Source organism: Macaca nemestrina, chromosome 14, assembly GCF_043159975.1.
Source record: "Macaca nemestrina isolate mMacNem1 chromosome 14, mMacNem.hap1, whole genome shotgun sequence".
Classification (NCBI taxonomy): domain Eukaryota; kingdom Metazoa; phylum Chordata; class Mammalia; order Primates; family Cercopithecidae; genus Macaca; species Macaca nemestrina.
The window spans coordinates 13,078,079-13,099,490 of record NC_092138.1 but is presented as its reverse complement, the minus strand read 5'-3'; the positions used below and the strand labels follow the sequence as shown (position 1 = coordinate 13,099,490).

The window sequence follows — 21,412 nt, the reverse complement described above, 5'->3', positions numbered from 1 at the left end:
CTCTTAGCTGTTCTGATGAGAATCTTGAGCTGGCAGGGTAGCCATGAGGACTGAACTAGAATAAGTATAGAAAGCTCTTGGCGTAGGAGCGAATAGGGAGCGTTCAATGAGCAGACGCTTGAATTCTGCCAGGAATGATGTCAGCTGGTAAACCAGCTGCCTTGGTAAGAGATATCACAAGGAGAGCTGAGTTTAATAAGATGCAGGAAGTTGGTGATCACCCTGGTGGGGTCCATAGTGAGTGTTCTCCTGCATCTACAAAGGAAGGGAAGAAATGTGCTGAGCCAGATACTCCTTGGGGAAGGAAGGCAAGTGATGCTTTGGCTTCTATGGAAGTGGCACATACATTATCATTAACCTAAAGAGTAAGAGGGCCCAATAGTGAGGACGGGAGATTCAGGTTCTCCTTCCTATTCGGCATCAAGCTGCTGGTGTTCCTTAAAAGAGCCTCCACCCCAGTTCGCTCAGTCACCTTGTTCTCAGGTAGGCCTGCCTTGGATCCTCTCTAAGTTTTATCTGGGTCTAATTTTCTTTCTTTCTTTTTTTTTTTTAAATTTAGCTAGTCCTCATTTTGGAAAGATTAGCAAATGGGCTGCTTGTGATATCTTGGTAGATAGCAATAGTTGGGAAAGTGTTAAAGGCTGTTCGCCTGCCCTTGCTGAACTCAGTTTCCTTACCTGTGAAAGGGGTATCATTTAATCCATCTCAAGGTCTAGTGTGTGCATTGTTGGGTTGAGAGGTAATCAAGAAAGGTTGCCCCCATAATCTTTCACAATAGTTCATCTCTGCCGCAATTTCCTCTTCATTTTGGTTGAGAGATCTGAAATCCTGGGGAAGTGGCACCTTTTTGTGATGGCAACACCTAGGACTCTCTGTCTACCTCTCATTTCCATGGGTGCTGAAGAGGGCTTTGCACAGAAATCAGCCCCAGTAAGCTGCATGTATCTGCTGTAAGACTCAGACACTGCAGTTTAAGTAATCAGTCAATCACTGCAAGAACATACTGCTGTTTTTAGAAATGGCATCACATGGTTGGTGCCGTCTGGATCATTTTTACCCTCTTTAGCCTCGTAGATCCACGTGCAATTTAGTTTTTCTTTGCTGGGCTGGATCCCTGTTCTCCACTTTTCCTATGATTGTGTGGGTGAGGAAATGCCAGGTGGGATTAGGAATATGTGGCCAATTTGCAGTATTCTGAGACAATCCTAATGCATTATCCTATGTCAGCAAAATTTTTCTTGTAAGTGATAGGACAGGGGATGACTTTTGAACATTGTCTTGTCAGCTCTAACATAAAAGGAAGAAAAAAGTTGAATGTGGTTGAGGTCCGGCTGCTTCTAGGAGAAATATTTTCGCATTGTTCCCATGCCCCAGTCTACTTCCCTAATACAAAATGGTGCTTTCCAAAAACTATAGCATAAGAAGTCCAAATGTGCTCACCTGGATGCAATTAAATGCTTCTGTGAGCTCACAGTGTGTCTGTACATACATGAATGTGTGTGTGTGTGTGTGTGTGTTGCAACTTGATTCTTTCACTTTCTCACTCAGCCTCTCCTTCTCCCTAGCTCTCCTTCCTGCCTTGCAGAAGGAACAGGCACCTGGTTCTCCCTTGGCACCTTGCACAGGGTGTGGAGCAATTGGAAACCTAGCCTGCTTGGTTTCAGAACCTGCTAAACTCTGGGAACAAGAGGTCTGCCATGCCAAGAGTCTAGTTCTCAGGTGCACTAACATGCTGCAAATATAGGCTGTCCTCTTTCCGCAAGGGAACTGGGCACTTAGCTGCCATGAAAAGTCTCCAGCTGTCATCAGCTCTGTCCTATAAAGACAGATGTCTTCTCTTGTCTCCCTACTCTCTTTATTCATCCAAAAGCCATCTATCAAGCACCAGCATGGCCAGGCTCTATGCTAGTTAGGGGGGGAAATGAGGAATAAAACACATGTCTTTGCTTGCAAGGGTTTCATGATTTTTCCTCTTAGAATCTGTCCAGAGTTCCCTTCTAATGAGGGGAAAGATAGACTACTATTTTTCAAACTCTAACAGCTAGCGTTTATTGAACTTTCTAAGCATTTTAATATCTTGTAGGGTATAACCCATCCTTGCCATCATTCCTACGTTACAGTAGGGGAAACTGAATCACACAAGTAGCAGATGACAGAGCCGAGACTCAAACCTGCAGCCCCTGGCTGCAAAACCTCATGATCTTAACCACTCTGCCGAGGCGGTTGTTAAAAAGACCAGAAGGAAAGTGGTGCGCTATAGAACCCTGGGGCCGGAGCAGTTAGTGCAGTGCTGGCTGTAACCCACGATGGAGAGAACCGGACAGCTAAGTCAGGCCCATGAACCTGCTACTTGCTTCCAAAGCCAGGGAGCTGATGGTGCTTTTTTTTTTTAACCACTTAAGGAACGTCCTCCTGGAAGAGATGAAACGTGTTTTTATTTCTAAGACTTCATGAGGACCTGGGAAAGTGAAAGCAGAGGATTGCATCGTTAACTGTATTTCGATCCTCTTAAGGACTTGTGCAGCAGACCCACCTACCCACTTTTTACAGCAGTATGTTCTGCTCAGAGAAAGCATCCAGAGGCTTCTTTTATTTAAAGAGGCTTGTTCAAAAAGTCGAACAGCAAATACCCAGATATAAACAGGGGAAATGACTGTTTAAAAATCCAGGAGTCTCCCCCAACCCACACATACTAATACAAAGTGCATTAGGCATTAGAGGGCCACCAGCTTCCTGACGTCTGCAGAGTGTGGGGTTGGAGGATAGAATTTTGTGCAGAGGTGGCCTTTTGCACGGACATCTAACTTTTCCTCTATCCTGGAGCCTTTGCCTCTGAGAGACATTTAAAGTAGATTAGTTTTCTGGAACTGATATAAGGCTGTGGCCAATCAACCAATTATTTTAGTCTTTAAATGGTATCTATGAAGATTAAATTCTGACCGACTCTCTTGGTCTTTATTTCAGGTTTTCTTTAGTTTGTGTGCACCCCAGCCCCTTCTGGTGCTGAGGTCACAGTAGAGTTAAGGAAGACAAGTGAAAACATTGGTAATTTTCCCGGGGCCCCTCAGCGCTTGAAAGGGTTAGGCCTGATTCACCTTTAGTGAGGTGGAAAGGGCTCACCCTCTGGTATTCTGAAGAGCCCTGTTACAGGCCAGTTACAAAAACTAACGCACAGAGGATAACTTGTGTTTTCACATCACCTCTCCATTTCATTTTTAAAGAGACTCTTTGTTTGCAAAGCCTTTCTCCCTGGTTTTCCTGTGAAAGGCCAGGAAGTACTATGCAAACACAGTGTCAATTCTCCTCACATCAATGCCCTTAGCAAGGGGCAGTTAGTATCTCCAATTTACAGAGTGAGGAAATAAGCCCAGAGAGGTTATGTAACTCACCCAAGATCACACAGCGAGTGTGGGACAGGGTCCAAATTCATTTCACATATCCTGGAGCTTTGGCCACTGCGCTGCTTCTTACCTTGAATATGTGCTTTTGTGCTGAAGAAAGGCCTGGAGCATTTTCCCAGTATTGTTCCTCAATGTGACAAGAGGCAGCTGGGGGTTGTGGTTTGAGTAGAGGTGAAATACGTTAGGACTGGCTTGTACAAAAACAGGAAACTCCTCCCTAGGGAATGGTTAAATCCAGGTATTTAGAGACAGGAGGGACCTATTCATCCAAAAGCCATATATCAAGCACCAGCATGGCCAGGGTCTATGTATGGCCAGTATAATATTCCCCTGTATTTTTGACTGATGAAGAAATAGCACATGAGAGAAATTAAAGGGCTTCCCTGGATCATGGCACTGGACCTGGTGGGCCTGGGAGAGCCCCTAACTCCTTGTCCAGTGCTCATTCCCTTAGAATACCGGAATGAAAGACCTGGTGGCAGAATGCCTCCCGAAATCAAAGGGAAGGCGAGTCACTGTAGGCTGGAGCCAGGATGGAAGTGGGGATACGCCTGTGGCTTGAGTAATTTTGGGGAAGGAGGGCGGAGAGGCAGGGCAAACCCTGACGTGTGTTCTCAGACAATTCTGACTTTCTCAGTTTCAGATACTCACACGGCTCTGAAACCCTGCAGGTGAGGTTACCCACTTTAACATTTATGCAAAAACCTCTATATTCATTCCAAGTGTTTCAAAATGTCTTGAGGGAGATCTTTCCTTTCCAAGGGAGAAGCCCTTTGGCCACGCCAGGGCAGAGCCCGGCAGTAAACCCCGCCTTTATTCCTTGCACTGCAGCGCCCCCTCAGGCCACCAGGGGCAATGACGCCCATCTTGGCTCACAGCGCAGGATGTCACAGCAGGGCCCGCCGCGCTGAGGGCGGCATCCTAAGACGCGGATCCTCCCACCCCTGCAGCACATGCGTGTTAGGATGCCCTAAGTCATCACATAGCTGGGGAGAGGCCAGGTGTGTAAGACAGAAGAAAAATAAGATTTAAAAAATCATAGTCCCCCTCCCCATAGTGTAAACAAGAAAATTTTCCCCAGCAAAAGAATAAACAGGCTGTGGGTTCAAAACAGTTCTCATATGTGTTGGCCATAGCCCGTGTTGAGCGGAGGTTGGAGGAGGGGTGGACAGAAAGCGATGGTATTTTGTATTGGGAATGAACATCCAGGTTGAGAATGCCCTCGGACTCTGTCGTTGAACTGGGCTTGAGAGAGCCAGGGGTAGCTTCAAAACCATGCCTGGCCGCAAATCAGGCGGACTGTGGAAGGCCGCAGGCTGCCCAGCTCTGGTGCTGGTGGGGATACTCTGGAGGAATCAGCCTGGTTGCGGGGTGCTCTGGCATAGTCTGGCATAATCTGGCTAGGTGGGGAGGGGTGGGGACCCACTGGGCTGCCATGTGCATCCCTCGAGGAGAGTCCATCTTTCCCCCAGTGTTTTGTTTTTGGTTTTGTCTTCCTTCACCTACCTGCTGTTTCTCGGGGTCAAGGGGCCCTGGCCAGTGCCTGAACCCCTAAAATGTCAACCTGTCTGTGCACTGGAGGGAAGAGGGATATTCAGGCCCATGGGGTCCTGGGAATTCCAGAATCTTTGGGAAACAGAGCAGCCTGGATGCTCTCGGGACTTCAGAAGTACGACTGTGTGAAGCACCTTTGTCTCCTCTTCATGCTAAGTCAGGCAGCATCTTTTAGCACCAGCAGCTGACAGGGTGGGGGTGAGAAGCTTAGCAGAAACGACGGGGAGGGGCAGGGGCAAAGGGCCCCTGGAGTGAAAATGCTGAGGCCCCCAGCTTCATTCTCCATGTCCTCCCCCAGGGCACACGGCCCTGATGCCGTGCTGATGGCTGAGGGCAACCCGCCCACGGAGCTGACGCAGTCACAGATGCTGCATATAGCCCAGCAGATCGCCGCGGGCATGGTCTACCTGGCGTCCCAGCACTTCGTGCACCGCGACCTGGCCACCAGGAACTGCCTGGTCGGCGAGAATTTGCTGGTGAAAATCGGGGACTTCGGGATGTCCCGGGACGTGTACAGCACTGACTACTACAGGGTGAGTAGCTGTGCAGATCAGAGACCCCAGGGACCTCTTTCCCTGCGGGACCTCTGCTGTATTTGTTTGCTGAGGCTGTCCTAACAAAGTTTCACGACTGGGTGGCTTAAACAACAAACGTGTGTTTCTCGTGGCTCCGGAAGCTGGAAGTCCAAGCTCAAGGTGTCAGTGGGCTTGGTTCCTTCTGAGGTCTTGCTCCTTGGCTTGCAGGTGGCAGCCTTCTCACTGTGTCCTCACATGGGATGGTTTTTATGTGTGTGTGACCTCCCAATCTTTCCCTTGATGTCTAAATTTCCTCTTCTTTTAAGGACACCAGTCAGATTGGATTGCGTCCCACCCTAATGGTCTCATTTTAATTTAATCACCTATTTAAAGTCTTATCTCCAAATACAGTCACATTCTGAGATCCTGGAGGTGAGGTTATCAACATATAAGTTTTTGGGGGACACAGGTCAGTCCATAGCACCCACCCTGCTCTTGGCACTCCAGCATGGTGGGTGAGATCTCCAAGAGTGAAGTCCTCAGTGTGAGAATCCTTCCAGAGAAACCTGAGGGCCTGGGGGAATTCCTGGTGAGGTTAAAGGATGCTGCGGTTTGGCTTTGATTTTGTGAAATTATGTCTGGAGCCTTTGTTTGAGATTTGAACTGAAGTGAACTTGTTCACATAAATAATAGTACACTGGACTTTGGAAATTCCCTCCAAGCACCATCTTGGTTGAAAGCGGTTTAGCTTGGTGAGATGGAAGAAGTTCTGTCCTGCCTATTCTTAGACACTTCCACACAGCTTGTCTGGTGTTTCCACCACTGAAATCACTGAGAGGCAGAGTTATAGACAGTGACTCGAATCCACTGATGACCTAGAACTGGCTCGTAGGATATGTTAACTTTGTTAACTGAGATTTTGGAACTTGGACATGAGACAGAAGGGAATTTCTGGAAATGCTGAAGTTGTGATATTTAGAGTGAAGATTCGGGGTGGTGTTCTACCACTTCGATTTAATTTTCTATCAACCCTCAATTTGATTTTCTTACGTGTTTTGCTTGTTTTTCCAGGAGAGAGGAAGGGAAAATGAAGGAAGGGAGTAAATGTCCTGGTGTCTGTAGCTTCAGAGCATAAAGCACAGAACTGGCTACCTTTCATAATGGGGTAGGGCTGTTGAAGATGCTAGCTTTGCTCTTCTCATTGTTATTTATTTTTGAGGAGGCACCTTCTCAGTTTATTTCCTATCCCCCTTCCTACAGCCTTGCTCACCTCTATGGCCTCTGCATTTTAGTGGAGTGAACTTTGCTATAATTAGTGTAATAAAATGAATCTATTGTCGTGCTCCATTATTCTTCATTTGACTGTTTTGTGGCGTTTTTCTTCTTGGTCACCTTGATAAGCATTGTTCACATCTTGTATGGCAAAAAATGAATAGAGACCACATGGAAAAGGATTCTCTTGGGTGTATTTTCAGGAGATGGGGGCACACTCTTAACTTCAAGTGTTCAAAATGTAGCTTAAAATCAATGACTAGTTTGTTCAAGATATCTAAAACATGGGGGAGATTTTACCTACCAAAGAGGTGTCTCCTCTGCTAGTTCTACACCTTGATGAAAGTTCTCCCTTCCTTGATGGGGCAGGGAAACACATGGATGATTCTCTGAGGAAAAACTTTGCTGTTCTTGATGAGCACCCAAGGGAGGGACATGTGGCCCAGGCAAAGGCTTTCTCTCCGTGGTATTAGTAAAGGGTTCAACGTGCCTGACACAAAAAGTGAGTGCTCAATAAGTTTTTCCACCTAATTATTACCCAAATCAATACACATACACTTCATCCCCAAAGCTAGGACTTAACTGGATGGAACCTGGCATCCTCCTCTCTAGGAATCTCCAAAAATAATTTAAAGAAAAGTACCCAAAATCTCAACAATAAAAAGATAAAATCACTCCATTCAAAAGTAGAAGAAGGTTCTGAATAGACATTTCTCCAAAGACATTATCCACATGGTCAACAAACACATGAAAAGATGGGTGACATCATTAGTCTTTAGGGAAAATGCAAAGAAAACTCACAATAAGATACCATTTCACACCCCCTGAGGTGACTACAATAGCAAGTATTAGCCAGGATGTAGAGAAATTGAAACTCTGGTACTCTCCTGGTGGGAATATGAAATGGTGAAGCTGGTTTGGAAAACCATTTGGTAGTTCCTCAAAATGTTCAACATAGAGTTACCATGTAATTCAGTAATTCTACTGCTAGGCATATACCCAAGAGAACTGAAATAATGTGTTTGCACAAAAACTTGAACACAAATGTGCATGGTAGTATTATTATTAAGAGCTAAAAAGTGGAAACAAGTTTAGTGTCCATCAACTGATCAACAAATAAACAAAATGTGGTAATCCATACAGTAGAATATTATTCAGCAGTACAAAAGAATAAAGTACTGATTCATGCTGCAACACAGATGAACCTCTAAAACAGTGTGCTAAGTGAAAGAAGTGAGACCCAAAAGGCCACATACTGTATGATTCCATTTATATGAAATGTCCAGAAGAGGCAAATCCATAGAGGCAGGAAGTAGTGGTTACCAGGAGATGGGGGGGAGGAAGAATGGGAATTGACTGCTACTGGGTACAGTGTTTCTTTTGGGGGTGATGAAAATGTGCTAGAAGTATATACAGTGGTGGCAATTGTACAACATTAATCATATACTGAAAAAATACTGAATCATTCACTTTAAAGGCTAAATATTATGGTACCTGAATTATATCTCAAAAAAGAGAAAAAAAAAAGCTTGAAAAGGAAAACAATAGTAAAACAGTGACCATCATTATGAACATAAGAAATTAATCTTGTTCATTTATTTACACATTGTAAAAACACTGGACTTTGCTGCCTACCATATTTTATTATTTGTTAAAAAGAAAGTCCTCCACTTAGGTGACAATATTCTGAAGTACTTTCTTCTGAAGTGATGGGAAGAATAACAATTCCCAGTTCCTTTATTTGTTACATGATCTTGGAACTGGCTGAGTCACTAAGAAATGTGCTCCAGATGCCACGTTAATTTCACCCCCACCCCCCAGCCCCCCCATGGTCACTACTCATTTGCAGTTGCAGGGTTAGTTTTTATTTGGTTTTTCCATTCAGGATGAGGGGAAAGAACCAGCCTCGCAATGGCCTCTGTTGCAGATGGAAATGGGCAGGACTGCGTAGGGAGGTGAATGATGGATGCAAAACCTGACAATTTGCTAGCAGCCTAGGGAAACAAGGAAATGACACTTTATTTTGCCTTGTCTAGAATTTCAGAATGATGGTTCACCTTTTCGTTTCGTGAAAGTGAGTATTTGCCGTCATAGAACTGGCTCTTGGGAGATGTTTGCTTATTGACATATTGATGGGGTCCATTCTGTTGAGTTTGTCAAGTGGACAAGCAGAAGCTGTTGATCTGTTTTGCAGGAGAACTCCAGTGTCTCCTGCAGTGGCTAAGTCCCAGAGCACTCTTGCTTTTACATCAGTCATTCACCTATTGGGGCGCTTAAAAGCTTAACCTTGGACCCATCCCCTTCACGGTGTCTCTTCAACTTCTCTGTCACCATAGCTGGGATAATGTGTTCTCCTTACAGTTCAGGTTTCTCATTTGCCGGCACCTTAAGTAATTTTTTTTTTTTAATTTTTTCATTATTTTCTCCCTATCCTCTTCAACACTCTGCATTGAATTCCAAGGTGAGAAGCTGCTTTAGCTGATGTGAGCTGTCATCACCAATGTTAAAAATTCTTTCCGTCGCAGTAATGGGAGACGGTTGTGTATGGGTTTTTTTGTTTGCTTTGGTTTTTGTTTTCTGACAAGGACTATCTTATGTGGAAAAATGGTGATTGGGCACAGAGTCAACTGAACTGCATAAAATGTTCGTTATCTTTAAGCAAGAACCATTCCCACTAGAAGTGCAAGCCTTCCGTTCATGGTGGCTTATGAGCAGCCTTGAGGGATAGCCATGTCTATGTGTAATTCATGGCAGGAGGGGTGGGTGGCAGCTGTTCCTTCGTTACAGGGGAGCTGGTAGCACCAGGAAATGGCTGCCTCCAGGCATCCACCCTGTTGCAGCTGAGCTAATTATACCTTCCCAATGAAGGGAGAAATCGGAACACTACATTTGCATTGAAACCAGCCCGACATGGTGGGTCCAAAATTATTCTAGCATTTATGTTCTCTGAATTGTTTTCATTAGCAGCTCTGCAGTACCAGTCTTTTATTTTGTTTGTTTGTTTGTTTGTTTGTTTGTTTCCTCCACTGGCAAAACCTGACATTTAAGAAACATCAGAACCAGATTTTGGTCACATTCTGCCTGTTGGAGACCTAGGGTCTCACTCTACTTGGTCATGACTGTGTTGCACTGAGCCCATTGAAATGTTTGTAATGTGCCCTTTGGGTGGTTTTCACTCTTTGGTTTTAACATATGCTTAAAATGCATGTGATCTGTTGATGAGTGGAGGGCCCCAAACATCTGAAATCCTAGCTGTTAAGTCTTGTTCTCCCTTGGGCTTCAGCTTATGTTGGAGTGGTAAGAAACCCTGTCCTTTAATTTATCTTCCACTTAAGAAAAGGAAGAAGAATAAGCAAAGTGATTTATAGTAGACGTTTAAAGAAACAAATGAATATAACTTGGCTGAGCAAGGCCAGGGCAGAACTCTAAAGTGTTAAAGTGATGTCAGCAACAAATTCCAGGAAATCATCATTAGATACCCACTCCCAGTTTATCAACTGCGAAGAGAAAGGAAGACATGTGGTACCAAGACCAGCTAATACAGCAAGTGGCCAGATGAACAGATGTGAACTTTAGCACCTTTCACCTTATCCTGCTCACCTTGGAGATTCCAAGGGTTAATGAACTGGAAAATAAAGTCCTGAGCCACAGAAGGGAGGAGAAGGTTTAGATAATTTAAGATCTGGCCAAGCAGGTAAGAAATAATCAAGAGTTAACCATCTCTCCTTGGTCTTTAAAAAGAATGTGTTTATTTTTAAGAAATATTTTTATGTAATGTGAATATTTCAAGATAGGTAGGTAGATGGATGGAGGGATGTATAAACTGATTGATTGACTGATTGATTAATAGAAAGATGGACTCATTCCACAGATGGTTTTTTTTACCATCTTGTTGTCCCATGTACTAACGCCATTCCCTCTATGAGGAGCAACATAAGAGGAGTTTTCAATTTCACCTCCTTCCTGACTTCCTCTTAGCAGAATAATTGCTCACAAATATATGATTTCTCCATACTCCATACAAATAGGCATCACAGCATACAGCACCTTGTACCTTGCGTCAAGGAAACTGGCTCATATCTATGTCTTTCATTAATATGAGAGCAGATGGAAGATAAATCTTACACATCTTTGTTTCTGCACAAACTGGCACAGTGCATGGTGCATATGAGGTGGTCAGTACATGATTGTTGAACAGGACTCCCACCAGGACTCCCACTTTTGTGTGTGCCTTTGTAGCCCTGCAGGTGAATAAAGATGGCACTCAGATTTGTACCTGGGTCTGACTTTGAAGCTAGGAGTGTTGACTTCAGGAAGTAAAGCTAGGAATATAGGAATATCCTTATCTTAGACAACATTTTCTTTGCAGTGAAGAGCCTAGGGCTAAAACTTACTTCTATTTATTACCATAATAAGAAAGTTTCCTCCTGTAAACTATGTCTAGAACCTTTGAAACCAGGCACAATATTCAATTTAAGGAGCAACCCAATTCCTTCCTAAAAGAGGGATGTCCTCTCTGTCATTGACCCTCACTTGCATGGATCGTTTTCTTGTTTTTCCCATCACTGTATAATACTTAGACAATGACTCTTAGCTTTCACATGCACAATTATAGATCTTTCTGTTTGGACTGTTTTGATTAAACTGGACTTAAAACCATAAGAGGTTGTTTATTTTATGAAATAATCTTCAATTAATGCTTCTCACAACACTTAGAGCACAGTTCAGAGGAACCCGTCTGCCAGGGAGAAGTCTATTGAGTTCAGACTATTTGTGTATTAAACTAGACTGGTATAAATCATTTCAAGGTTCTAAGTTGGTTTAATTTGTATTCAGGCCTTCCTAAGAACCTTTTACATATGCTTTGGAGTTGCCACAGGGTGAGCGTAAGAGTCCTCTCATTCATTCATTTTCTTAGTACATATTTATGAAACAACTACTATGTGCTAGATGCAATAGTAGATGCAAAAATCATCCAGACTTTTTAAAGAAAGGCACATAGGCTCTACTTTGAGGAGTTCCTAGACATTTTAATACAATGTGATAAATGCTGTAATGTAGATACAAAATGGGAACCCAAAGGAGGAAGCCTTCAGCCTACTTTGGAAACTCAGAGTAGGGTTCTCAGGGACACAACATTTGAGCTGGTGTTTAAGATATAGACCCCAAATTGTTCCATTTGCAAGAAGGCCCTAGGCCAGGATAGAGAGGAAGACAGAAAGTAGGATATAAGGAGAGATGGCAATGTAAACGTCACAGTGTGTAATCCAGGAATGGGGTCTTTGCTATTCTTCTGAGGCTAACAAAATAGGCTCTTGAGGCTATGATCATGTTTCACAGGGGGTTTTGCCATACCAAAGACTTTGGGCTTGATCCTTTTGGCAGTGTGGAGCCACTGAGAGTATCTACATTGGAAAATGACATATTAGACTGCATTCTGATATGTCATATGGTTAATGAAATAGACCTGCCAAACAGATCCCAACATCTTCACCTCTGTACTTACTTGATTTGCCTAGAGCAGGGTCTCACTCATCAGTTGTCAGTGGGTGTGCTTCAAAAAAAGTGATCTTGTAATCATAAGGTCAGCAATCTCTTTGCTTGCTGCAGAACTCCTCAGAGCCTTTAATCTATTGCTGTGCCTCGTGATCTTTTAACAAAGGCTATAGAAAGTTTTGGAAACCAGCATGGAGATACGTTATTCCAGTTCTTGGTCCCATCCTTCACCCAACTGGTGAAGAATGCTAGCAGTAGATGGGTAAATCCATCTGTCCCCCTTTTTTTCAGTCTTCTGAGTCTCTTTTTCTTGAAATCACTAGCCCCTATACTTTATACGTAGAAGTGCTACATTCAGAAATTAGGTATGCTTCCAGGTGCGCTGGGAATGATGGTAGGGAAAAGTGGACATTGCCCATTGGCTTGGATGGGGCATAAGGACTCTGATGCCTCAAGGTCCTGAGAGGTCTCTCCTCCTTGAGTTTTGAAACAGTTGGGTCTCAGCTTTCTCATGCCTGTAATGTCCTATGCTTTTGCATCACTCAGACCAGAGCCACTTTTACAAGTAAGCTGGCAACAAAGAGTTAGCTGGGGTACAGAGGGAAAAGCATCCAATTTGGAGCCTGGAGACAAATATTCAAGTCTCTGATTTCCTTTTCTACCCTTATGATCATATCAGTCAGTAATGTGTTTAGCCCAAGGAAGCAATATACTACTAAAGCTGGCTAAGCAGATAGGAGATTGTTTTACTCAAGTGAAAGGAAGTTCAGAAGCAGGCAATTTCTGATTGGTTCAGAGGCTTGCCAGTGTCAGAGCTGAGGAATGGCACTGGAGATGTCCTTGGTCTTTCCCTCCTGGCAGCAAGATGGCTGCAGCAACTCCAAACATTAAAACTGCAATCCGAAGAGGAATGCCAGGTTGCTGCAGGGAGCAGATTGTTTTTCCTGCACATCTTTTTCCATCAGAGCATAAATCTTTCCCAGAACATCCTCTCTGCAAAGACTTCTCCTTATACCTCATTGGCCAGAGGTGGGTAACACTAAGAGTTGAGCTCACTCGCCAGAGATCAATGACTTATTACCAAAGACCTAGACAAAACTACAATTCTGCTACAGATAAAAAGGAAGCAAATGGCTTTGGGGTCATCAAAGAAAATTATCTGTCACATTGACCTTATGCACCATGATAGCATCTGTTTCTTTATTTGCAATGAGCCCCTGATTTAAAAGTTGAGAGCTATAAATTGAAGTGATACAAAATAATTGCTAAAAAAAAATTACACTAGAGTTTCTCAGTGGGAGATCTTTGTTCTTCTGTGTTAATGCTTCTTTTTGCTCTGGCTACTTTTAAGATTTTCTCTTTATTGCCGGTCTTGGGCAATTTGATTATGGTACGCCTTGGTATTGTTGTATTTATATTTACTGTGCTTGGGTTCACTGGATTTCTTGGACTTGTGAGTTTATAGTTTTCATCAGTTCAGAATTTTTTGGTTATTATTTGCTCAAATATTTATTCTGCTTTTCCCACCAACCCCCTGTGGACTCCAGTTTCACTTATAATAAGCCACTTGTCACTGTCTTGTGGCTCACTGAGCTGTGTCCATGTTTTTGAATTCTGTTTTTTTCTGTGTGTTTCATTTTGGATAGTTTTTGTTATTATGTCACCAAGTTCAGTAATTTTTTCTCCTGCATTGTCTAATTTTCCATTATTCTCATCCAGTATAGTTTCCATTTCACGCTTTGCAGTTTTCATTTCTGGAAGTTCAATATGGGCTTTTTCTTATATCTACCATGTCTCTAACTAAGCATATGGAATATTGTCATAATGAATATTTCAATGTATTTGTCTGTATTTCTAACATCTGTGTCTATTCTTGACCAGTTTCCATTGATTGAGTTTTCTCCCCATTGTGGGTCATATTTTCTGCTCCTTTGCATGCCTAGTACTTTTAAGTTGGATGCCAGATGTTGTGAATTTCACCTTGTTGGATACTGGATGTTTTTGTATTCCTATAAATATTTCTGAGCTTTGTTATGGAATGCATTTATATTGCATAGGAACAGTTCGATCCTTTTGTGTGTTACTGTTAAGATTTATTGGTCAAGAATACCTTAGGGCGATGCTTACTTTAGGGCTTATTTCCCACTATTGAGGCACGATCCTCCTATGTACTCTGCCCAATGCCCCATGAATCCTGAGGTCCTCACCCTGCTTCATAGGAACCAGCTTTATTTCTCACCCTGTGTGAGCACTGGGCACTGTTTTCTCAGATCGTTTGGGAAGTTCTTCCTTCAGCCATAAATAGTATCCTCACATGCATGCACTGATCAGAACTCGGCTCAGTATTTAACGGGCATCCTCTGCAGATCTTGAGTTCTTTCTATGTGCAGCTCTCTCTTCTCTGGTATTCTGTCCTTTCAACGCTAGTCACTTTGATCTCCCCAGACTCTCAGCTTCATCTCCTCAACTTAGGGAGCTTGCTGGACTCCTGGGCTCCCCACTTTGTCCCTCTCAATGAATTAAGCTAACAATGTTTGTTTCACATCTCTCGGATCACTCACTGCCCTTCATTGCCTATTGTCTAGTGTTGTGAAAACAATTATTTCACATATGAAGCCATTTTTTGGTTATTACTGCATCTTGCCTAAAAGCAGAAGGCTGTTATCATTTCTCTTGATAATGAATATATCATTTTGAAAATCTACTAGTGAACCACTTACAGGCTGCAGCATGGCAAACAAGTTCTCTCATCGCTTTAAAACAGTTACTTCCTGTGAAGGTTTTTTTTTTCCTTTTTAATTAAATAAGTTACATTTACATAATACTTTTTCTACAATTAAAGTTTCCCTGCCTACACAGAATTATTACTTAAGTAGGAGAGTATTCTTCATCTCCAGTGAGTATTGAGCAAGAAGAAATTATCTTAGCCTACTTGTTACCTTTGAGAGATTCCCTGGGTTAAAAATGTGAATTGGTTCAAGAAGGCTTTGACAAAAAAAAATGTGTAGGTAGAATATTAGTAGTGCTCCCCACTTTTCACATTCCCCCACAGGGAATGCCTATGGTTGGGGCAAACACCTTGGATGGGTGAAATGGCTGAATTAATCCAAGATAGTATTGCAGACATAGTTCTTAACCATGCCTCTTTAATGTATAAATACCAAGTAAGATGTGTTCTGTTCCCCAAAGAAAACCACACATTTCCTGGGGAGAAGAGACATAAATGAATCACTCTGATACTAGGCAGTGTGATACATGTTATGGAGAGCAGAGATAAATTGATTTAGGGGAAGATGTGGGATGACATCTGGAAAATTCTCTGAAAGAAACAGAATTTGAGGTGAGCCTTAAAGGATGAATAACAGGTAGAGATGTTGTTAACCGCAAAGACTATTGCCTGTGATGGATGTTATAAATACAATTAGATGACCTGTTAACTAGTACTTTTTGGGAGGATGTGGAAGTTCTAATTTTGAACTCTACATGCCTCACGGAATGCTAGGCACTTCCTAAGTTCTTACAGATCATGACAATTGCCTAAAGGGAGCTTCCAAGAAAGATTCTATAACATTCTTCTTGTAAGTCTTTCAAAGTGAAGATGCTCTTCAAAGTAATGGGTCTTCAGTATGAAAATTACTCCTGAGTCCAAGCATGATTTGACTTCATCTTTCAGCTCTCCATATCAATCTCTTAAAATTCTGTCCTCCAGTCAGTATTTCAGATTTCTACCTAGTCTATTTGTCTATGTATGAGAGACTAGAAAACTCCAAGATATTGTTACATCAATGTAGCCTAATACTGGATACCTATGGAGACGTGAAAAACACCAGCGTTTCTCTTTCTGCAGAACTGCAGTGGCTTTCCCTGTTGATCATCCTATGGGTGACCATAAGAACTTAGCACAGTCATGTTGCCTGAGGAATTCTGCTTACCAGGTGCAACTACTTTAAATTTGACTCCATGAAGAGAATTATCAAACATAAAATAGCTTGTGATATCCAACTAAGAGAAAACGTCTGAAATTCTTTGTATACTGATGGAGGCATGGAAGTATGATCTTACCTAGTACTATAGACCTTCCCAGTGCATGGGCTCCTAAACTTGGTCACACATCTGAATACCCCCGAGTGTTTTCTGCGTAATGTTGGTTTTTGGGCTTCACTTTACATAAACTGATTTAGCATCTCGAAAGTGATGAGATTTGGAAATGTATATTCTTCACAAGCTTCTTAGGTGAGTCTGCCAAGTGTAGAGCTATGGTTTTTTTTTTTTTTTTTTTTTTTTTTTTTAGACGGAGTCTTATTCTGCCACCCAAGCTGGAGTGCAGTGGCACAATCTCAGCTCACTGCAACCTCTGCCTCCTGGGTTCAAGTGATTCTCCTACCTCAGCCTCCCGAGTAGCTGGGATTACAGGCACCCGCCACCACACGGGGCTAATTTTTTGTAATTTTAGTAGAGATGGGGTTTCACTATGCTGGCCAGGCTGGTCTTGAACTCCTGACCTTGTGATCTGCCTGCCTCAGCCTCCCAAAGTGCTGGGATTACAGATGTAAGCCACTGCACCCGGCCAGGGTAGAGCTATTATATAGATGCTGCTCAGGTAGACTTATGGAAAGTAGACAAGGATATAACACAGTCTCCTCTATGCTGAGATTCAAACGGTAACGTTACAAAAGGTTTTATTTATCAAGTTTCTAAAGGAGAATAGTTGCCGTGAAAAATTCTCTCAACCATCACCCTTGATTTCCCTGAGAGAGGTGGTATTACCATAATTAATGGATTTTTAGGACTTCTGATGGGAAAGATCCTCTGAATTTTAATCACCAGCACACAGTCATATCCTACCCTCTTGAACATCAGAGCTTAGGTTCATTGAACCATGACATTTCCGAATGAACCCAGGAACTATTTGTTGTGGTATCAGTTAGTAAATGAAGTGCTATTTGAGGCTCTCCTGTCTCATCCTGGGAGGCGAGCTTGACTCATTCTCTAGGTTAAGTGTTGTCAAAGACATCATGAGGATCACGAGAGAGATAGAGCAAGCAGCAGGTGGAAAGTGATACACCGTGCTCCTGGACAATGCCAACACAGGGCAACACTGCTGCCCCCACCCCGCAACCCCCCTCCACAAGGAGCTGGGGCTCCCAGGCTGGTGGTCTAGGCAGACCCCTGCTGGCCTTCTCTGTCACTGCATGGTTGTATATCTGTGTGGGTGACTGGTGGAGGCCCTACACAGGAAATGCAAGAAAAGGCTTGTGGAGAGTCAAACAGCTTGTCAAGGTATCCTTGTGGGTGTCTGTATTGAAGTGTCACAGTATGAAGGCATTTTATTAGCAGCTATTTTAGAATCCGAACACTGAAATGGAACAGTTTCTTCCCTACATGGCATTTCCAGGCTGGCTTCCTCCCTCACAGCCTTACGACAGCACCAGCCTTCTCATAAGGGGGTGGAGAACATGACGCTGGGCTCCTTTGACGGCGGAGCCCAGCTATGTGGCCCACGCCCTCAGCCCTGGAGATAATTTGGTTCATTCACATGTTGCTGATGACAGAGATGCTGCAGCGGAAGCTGGGGAGGATTTGAGGCTCATGCCTCGCCTTTGTGTGCAGCACAGAAATCTTCCTGGGTTTTGGAAAGGTGTGGAGAGATTGATGCCCGGGGTTAAGGGCGTGGAGGGAACATCCACTCAAAGGAGAAATTGCAGGGTGAGTGATGTCCAACCTCAGTATGGCTTTTTCTGTAGCTACCACAGGGGCTTAAGTTCTTCCCATCTGTCTTAGGGCAAGTAGTGAATTTCTTTCTGGAAAACTCATTAGACTTCATTGTAGGAACAATGACCTTAGGAGACTCCTGTTAATGTTTTAGAGGGCTGATGTGGGGTCTTGTAAGGAAGACTGACGTACCTGGCCTCCTTTTATGTCTCAGCTTGGTATGTAACCCTCTCAACCATCTTCCAATTTACTGATGAGAAAAATAATATTCAGGGACGTGAAGTCACTTTCCTGAGGTGTCCTCCCTTATGCCTCTGGCAGACTGGCATCTGAGCTCCTGTTCTCAAACAAAAAGTCCACACTCTTCCCACTCTGAAAGCTTCTCTGTGCTCTCAGCACAACCCTGGCTCCTCTAGTCTTCTCCCTGAGAGGTGGACAAGGGTCGCCTGGTGCATTCTCAGAGCTCTGTCCTTTGTAATCATAAAAGGTCCCTCTAGAACAGTGGCCCGCTGTGCAGAGCAAAGTTCTAAAGCCGTGTTCGTTGGAAGAAGGAAAGGGATACTTCAAATTTCAGAACCATGACTTTTTAGGTTGGGAAGGGGCTTCAGAAATAGCCTGTCCCTTTATTTTAAGGAGGGAATCTGGGTCTTTTGTCCAGCCTACCAGCTCTCCAGCTTTGAGTCATTCCTGAACCTGACTAATACGCCAAGGAACATAGGCAGGCAGACAGCAGACCTGGATTTATTCTCACCTTCAATATTTGTGCAGTGTGTGGCTTTGAATAACTCATTTAACTTCTCAGAACCTTATTTCTCATCTTAGTAAAATGGTAAAGCAGTCGGTTCTGCCTGCTACGAGTGCTGTCGTGATGCCACCATGAAAAGTGTGAAGTATACATATATACGTAAGGTATTATTTATTCTGTTGTTGCCATTGGGGAACAGGGACAGAGCAGAGTCCTGTGGCATATACTGTGCTACACCTAGCGTGTTTGCAAGGATGCTCTATCATATTCTTGAATCCAAAGATGGGTTCCAAAGATTGTGAATGCTGTCTTGGGTCTTTTTGGCATGAGCCCAACGTGTTGCTGTGGGGACATATATGATACATTGACTGCCACATTTTCCTTTTCTTCATGTCTCCTGAATTAATAAAACACTTCCTACCAGTGCAGCCACACTTCATACATTGTTGGTCAACCCTCCCAGGCTAGAATGGTGTTTGTGAGGTCTTTAAGAAGGTTGAAAGACCTCCCCAGATTACCAACTGGCTGCTGTCCTATACTCTGTTTTTTCCACACTATGCCTAAAGGCAACTTTAGCCACCACCACTAAAAGCATATTTTAATACTCTGTGTCATGTGCTTCCTTTGTGTCTTTGGAGTTGGTCCAGAACGATCACTCGCTTACCTTTTGTCAGCCATTCTGAGTCATATGTATTTGCCTGAGCATGAAACACTTGTCCTAAAGGAAAAGTTTTGTGGCGTAAACCACACACATTGCAGGAAAAGCTCAATTTGCATAGCACAGGATAGGGCTCTGCCCTTTAGCAGTCTGGGGAAGCCTACCCACTCCTGCACCGAATAATGTTTTGCATGCAAAAAGAAATAAAATATACAGCATTACAAAAGAACAGCGTTGCATTGAGCATAGTTATAAAATGTTAAAAGGGTGACATAATAACACACGTGTTTTTGTTAAAACATTAAATATTGAGATCTTTTGGTGGGTCTAATACCTATTAAAATTTCAAAGTGATGATCATAAATGATGTTTTGAGATATCTGTAACAATAATAACGTGGCATGAAAATATCTGATTTCTATGGGTGGCAGTTTCCCAGATTCTGCCAATCCTAAGAGATGCTAAATTTTTGTTAAAGGCTCATGAAAATGAGATGCAATTCAAATTGACAGAACCCTATGAATTCTGTCCATGGATCCCTTTAGGATCTGTGCATTACAGGCAAAGAACACTTCCTTTACAGCATTGTAAACCAGTGCACGAATGCTCATTAGGCATGCAGACAATAAAGGTCTGCTGGCTAAGAGCATTCTAGAACATTGGAAGCAGGGAGATGAGGGTAGGAGAATTGCATAAACAGCATAGTCTCTGGAGCCAGATTTTCTGGGTTCAAATTCCGGCTCCATCCACCTCTTACTATTTTTGTGATCTTGAACAAGTGACTTAACCTCTCAACATGATTTCTTCAACTTTTAAATGGCAATAATAGGGCCGGGAGTGGTGGCTCATGCAAGGAGCAAGGAGGGGACTTTGGAAGGCCAAGGTGGGCAGATCACCTGCAGTCAGGAGTTCAAGCCCAGCCTGGTCAACATGGCGAAAACTCATTCTTTACTAAAAATACAAAAATTAGCCAGGTGTGGTGGTGGGCACCTGTAATCTCAGGTACTTGGGAGGCTGAGGCATGAGGAGGTTGCAGTGAACTGAGATCACACCACTGCACTCCAGCCTGGGGTACAGAGCGAGACTCTGTCTCCAAAATAAATAAATGAATAAAAATAATAAAAAATTAAAAATTGCAATAATAATAATAATAATACCTTCTTAAAGAGATGTGGTAAGGATTAAGTTCACCTTAAATAGTGCCTACCTCATAGCAGGCACTTTCTGTGTCAGCTGTCATTATTATAACTATCTATGCATACAGAGAGAGAGTATCTCAGAAATAAAGAGCATCAGGGTGAGTCAGCACTGGGCAGGCCAGTGTTAAGAGGGCATGCATGCACTGGTGTTTGGTTAGCTGTGAGTTCAGCTCACATTTCTCCACCTCTCAAGGATATTGTAAGGAACTTTGCCAAGAGCCTTGCTGAAATCAATATACTTCATGTCCAAAGCAATCCCCCATCCTATCCAGCAACTTCCCTTACTTTTGGATGATTATTTGGTATGATTTCATCTTAAAACCTATACTTGCTTCTGGTTATCACTGCATTTTCTAAGTGCTTTCAAACAACCCTTAAATAGTTTATGTTAAAATCTAGCCTGGAACAAAGGTCAAGTTTGGTGATCAGTGGTTTCTGGAATCCTACTTTTTACTTCTTGGAAATTATGTCAGCCTTTGCTCATCTCCTTTATTGTCTCCACTTTTACTTTCTTCTTGTTCATTCTGTCTGAGTGCCACACTTACATTGTCAAAAGGAGCAGACTAGGACAATGTTTAGCTATGCTTGAAGACATAGATTCGTTTAAAACAGTTTCCATTTAAAGAACAATTTAACCATATTTGTTACATCATTTCTAGATTTCAGGTCATTCTTCTTGATGGAACAGAAAGAATCAAAATAGGAATTATGTAGCTAATTCATTTAACAAATATTGCTGAGCATGAGCACCTTACCTGCTGGGCACTGGGCACTAGGGGGAAAAAGTGAGCAAAAACAGACACATCTTAGCCTCCTGGACCTAATGATCCCACTGGAGAGCCCGACATTTATCACATAAT

The 21,412-nt window shown here is 42.9% G+C and overlaps 1 protein-coding gene across 7 annotated transcripts in view; it reads left to right on the top strand.

Moving 5' to 3' along the window:
* The window catches only part of LOC105498757 (neurotrophic receptor tyrosine kinase 2), a 376,720-nt gene that overhangs the window by 289,181 nt on the left and 66,127 nt on the right, over positions 1 to 21,412 (top strand). For all 7 annotated transcript variants that reach the window (XM_011771075.3, XM_011771074.3, XM_011771073.3 and 4 more), the window contains one exon: positions 5,254 to 5,488. In XM_011771075.3, the coding sequence (XP_011769377.1) occupies positions 5,254 to 5,488 (235 nt within the window). The remainder of the gene's footprint in view (positions 1 to 5,253; positions 5,489 to 21,412) is intronic.